This window comes from Anarrhichthys ocellatus, unplaced genomic scaffold, assembly GCF_004355925.1.
Source record: "Anarrhichthys ocellatus isolate YVR2014 unplaced genomic scaffold, GSC_Weel_1.0 scaffold5240, whole genome shotgun sequence".
In the NCBI taxonomy this organism is placed as follows: domain Eukaryota; kingdom Metazoa; phylum Chordata; class Actinopteri; order Perciformes; family Anarhichadidae; genus Anarrhichthys; species Anarrhichthys ocellatus.
In genome coordinates, this window is record NW_022285214.1 from 1 (window position 1) to 3,649 (window position 3,649).

At 53.2% G+C, this 3,649-nt stretch overlaps 1 protein-coding gene across 1 annotated transcript; it reads right to left on the minus strand.

Moving 5' to 3' along the window:
* Nucleotides 1–6: 6 nt before the first annotated feature.
* Nucleotides 7–3,643, minus strand: LOC116379801 (fas-activated serine/threonine kinase-like). The gene is given in 8 exon segments (XM_031841770.1): nt 7–161; nt 338–497; nt 587–803; nt 883–1,031; nt 1,404–1,591; nt 1,729–2,068; nt 2,243–2,388; nt 2,390–3,643. Coding segments are annotated over 8 exon segments (1,743 nt in total). The 5' UTR covers nt 2,827–3,643; the 3' UTR covers nt 7–55.
* Nucleotides 3,644–3,649: the final 6 nt, after the last annotated feature.

Genomic DNA, 3,649 nt, shown 5'->3' on the forward strand with positions numbered 1-3,649 from the left:
CTCAGTGTGTGTGTAGTACTCAGTGTGTGTGTAGTACTCAGTGTGTGTGTAGTACTCAGTGTGTAGTACCTGTGTAGTATCCCGGGGCCAGTACTTCATCCTGTTTGTAGTTCTGTTCTCCAACCAGCTGTCGTAGAGCCTCAGCAACCAGACCTTTATAACTGGTGGGAGACAAAATGATCAGAACCAGAGGAACCAGTCTCAAGATCCAGTCACAGGCTGTTCAAACACACTTGATTACAAGAAAGAATAATTCCTGCTGAAATGAACCCCATTAAGTCTGATACCCGTCACCTGGAGTGTATACCTGTGTATACTTGTGTACAGGCTGTGTTACCTGTACTTGCGGTTGACCTCATCAGCAGTCAGGGCGTGGTCAAACATCAGGACCTTGTGGGCGTCCTGCAGCCGTGGTCCGGTGTACTCTCGGTACTCCAGCTCCACAGCAGCATCCAGCAGAGAGAGGTACCGCCGGACTATCGGAGCGTAAGGACTGTCTGTGGAACACAGGAGAACACCAGACATGTACTTGCACCTCAAAGGCTCTCTCTCGGTTGAGTTGTACCGGTTGTGTTTTGGTACTGACTGGTGACGTTGCTGATGAAGGCGGAGGAGAAGACTCTGTGCAGCACCAGGCCGGGGAAGTGTCCCAGCTGGAACAGAGACATGAGGATGTTGACGGTGGCGAGCGGCGAGCTGAGCGCCTTCAGCTCTACCACCTCCTCCAACCGAGAGAAGAACTGCTCCTCATTGGATGGACGGTAGCTCATCCTGCTGAACGGGAACACCAGCTTCTGGATCACCTGAGGACACGCAGACAGACACACCTGCAGTCCTGTTCGCCAACACCGAAAACCAAATGAGCGCCTGTCCGGTCCTCACCTTACTGTCCAGGTACTCCGCCTTCTTCACCAGAAAGTCTGCAATGGTGTCGAGCAGCAGAGTCTCTCTCAGCCGATGGCGGGCGATGTATTTGGCAATCAAAGCCATCGTGTATGGAGTGATGCTGTCCACCTTCTTAGGCAACTCCTCTGCCAGAGAGCAACAAGTCACGTCATCAATATAGGGTTTCCCACAGAGCTGTGCTCCATGGTGGGGTTCAGGTTTAAGGTGGGGTTCAGGTTCATGGTGGGGTTCAGGTTCAAGGTGGGGTTCAGGTTTTACGGTGGGGTTAAGTAAGGAGAAAGACTAACTGATTGGAAACATCACAATGGAAACATGATCAAGAAAGTTTAGTTGAACCAGTGAGGACTCAACATAGTGGTTTGTTCTGGTTTGGGTTCTAACTGAACATCTTTGCTCTTTCTAATTCACAAAGATCAAGTCTTTTAGCTGCCAGATGTGAACCCAGCTGTGAATCCAGATGTGAACCCAGGTGTTATAAGAACTCTACCAAACCTCACCTGCCAGGCTGCTGATGAACCTCTCCTGTCTGTTCTGGTAGAACAGGTGAGAGCTGAATATCAACTCCAGACTCTTGTTGCTCGCCTCCCGAACACACGCCGCCAACATCTCATCCAACAGCGCCATCTCCTGGTCACGAACACCGCTGACACTCGCTAAGGTGTGTTTGACCAGACGCAAGATCTTCCTGAAGGACACCGAGACAAGAAGTCGTTAATGTAACTTTAAAGGGAAATGGATCTATTGGAGGCGTGTTGTTATTGTTAGCTAAACTATGCTAAACTATGCTATAGGCTAACCGCTTGTTGAACAGCAACCTCTCACCTGTTGGCGAGCAGCTGTTCAGGGTTTGCAGGCGTGTTGCTATTGTTAGCGGTGGCGGTGTTAGCGCCCCCTGTGGCAGCGACGGGCTCCTGCGGCTGCAGCGAGCGCCACTTGAGTCGGTAGTACGAGAGCAGCAGGAACAGCGTCTGCGGGTGGCGCTCTCGCTCCAGGTTCTTCTCCAGACCGGCCAGGCAGGCCTCGGTCAGAGGGTGCTGGATGCCCATGTGGAGCTTCATGCTGGAGCTGAACACCATGGACACGTCCTTCTGGTTGAACTGGTTCAGTCTGGACTGAGACTCCACCTCCAACACCTGGACCACCTGAGAGTCACTGGGTAGACCTGAAGAGACCACAAACACCATTATCCATCAGACCGCTTCAGACGGACCACATTGGACCACCTCAGACAGACTACATCGGATCACTTCAGACCTCCTCAGACAGACCATGTAAGACCACCTCAGACAGACCACATCAGACCACATGATGACGTCGCACGTAAAGGCGGACTCACCGAGCGCGGCGACGGCGTACAGACAGTTGACGATGCTGAAGTTGTCGAACTTGGCGCAGTCGTTGACGATGGCGTCACAAAGCGTGTGGAAGTCCTGATGCTCCAGGACGTCCCGTCCGTCACCTCCTCCTACTGGAGCCTCGGGGTTGCCCCCCCCCGCCCCGTGCCGGGGGCGTGGCCTGTAGCAGCTGACCGATCTTCTGCAGAGCCACAGGGTAGTGGTTGTGGGAGACCTTGGAGGGGTTCTGGGTGACCCATCGGAGAACCTCGTCGGGACGCCGTGAGCGCTCGATCAGACGCTTCATGGTGAAGAACGTGTCGTAGCTCATCTTCTCGTGGATGAAGTTCCACGTCTTCTTCTTGCTGCCAGCAGCGGCGGGGGGGGGCGGCCCCTCCAGCCGGAGCTCCGCCTCCATATGTGTGGAAGTGGTGCTGATAGTGGGGGGGCAGGAGAGGCGGAGCCAGGTGGGCGTGGTAGTGGGGGTGGAAGTGAGCTCCACGAGGGGCCTCGGGGCGACCCTGGTACAAAGGGTAGGGAGGGGGGTGGGGTGGGGGTGGCGCCTCAAGCCCCACCCTCCGCCCATGTTTGACTCCTCCCCCTCCTCCTCCCCCCGTGCTGTTGTAGAGACGGGTTGTGTACATGTTGACTGACTGGGAGGCGGGGCGGGAGGGGCGATGAGCTCTGCTCAGGAGGAGGAGCCACCTAGTGGACAAACACTGCATAGTCCTACAGACAGGACACATGGAGGTATAACACTCCTACAGGAGGAGGAGGGGGAGAAGAGGAGGAGGGAGGGGATATCAATGGATGACCAACAGCTCTAAAGATCACTGACTAACAGAATGAAACTTATTTAAATAAAATAATTTCATTGTGAGTCAACAAAACTTAAACTGGATCAATACCCAGAATCACAATCAGCAACTCTCAATTGATTGATGTCTCTGTTCACCTGTCTGTGTCTCTGTTCACCTCTCTTCCTGCTCACCTGTCTGTCTTCCTGTCCTTCCTCCTGCTATCATAACCTGACAGCTGCACACAGCCCCGGCCAACATGCTAGCATTAGCATCTAGTGCGTTATTTAGCCGATTAAACCTCACGGATATGATCCGATGACGTCCTGCTGGATTTGACTCTCGTGTGGTGGATTTATTTCTTCTTTTGCTAATCAAGCAGCTGATAAACGTCTGCTAGCTTCATGGCAGCTTGCAGCCCGGCTAGCTATAGCATATCAGAGGATTCAAACGTGACAGAAGCCATAAAACAACTGGGACAACATGCTGCAGAGAAACTAAACCAACACAAGCTAACCGAGGCTACAGGCTAAACTAACCTAAAGCAAGCTAACCGAGGCTACAGGCTAAACTAACCTAAAGCAAGCTAACCGAGGCTACAGGCTAAACTAA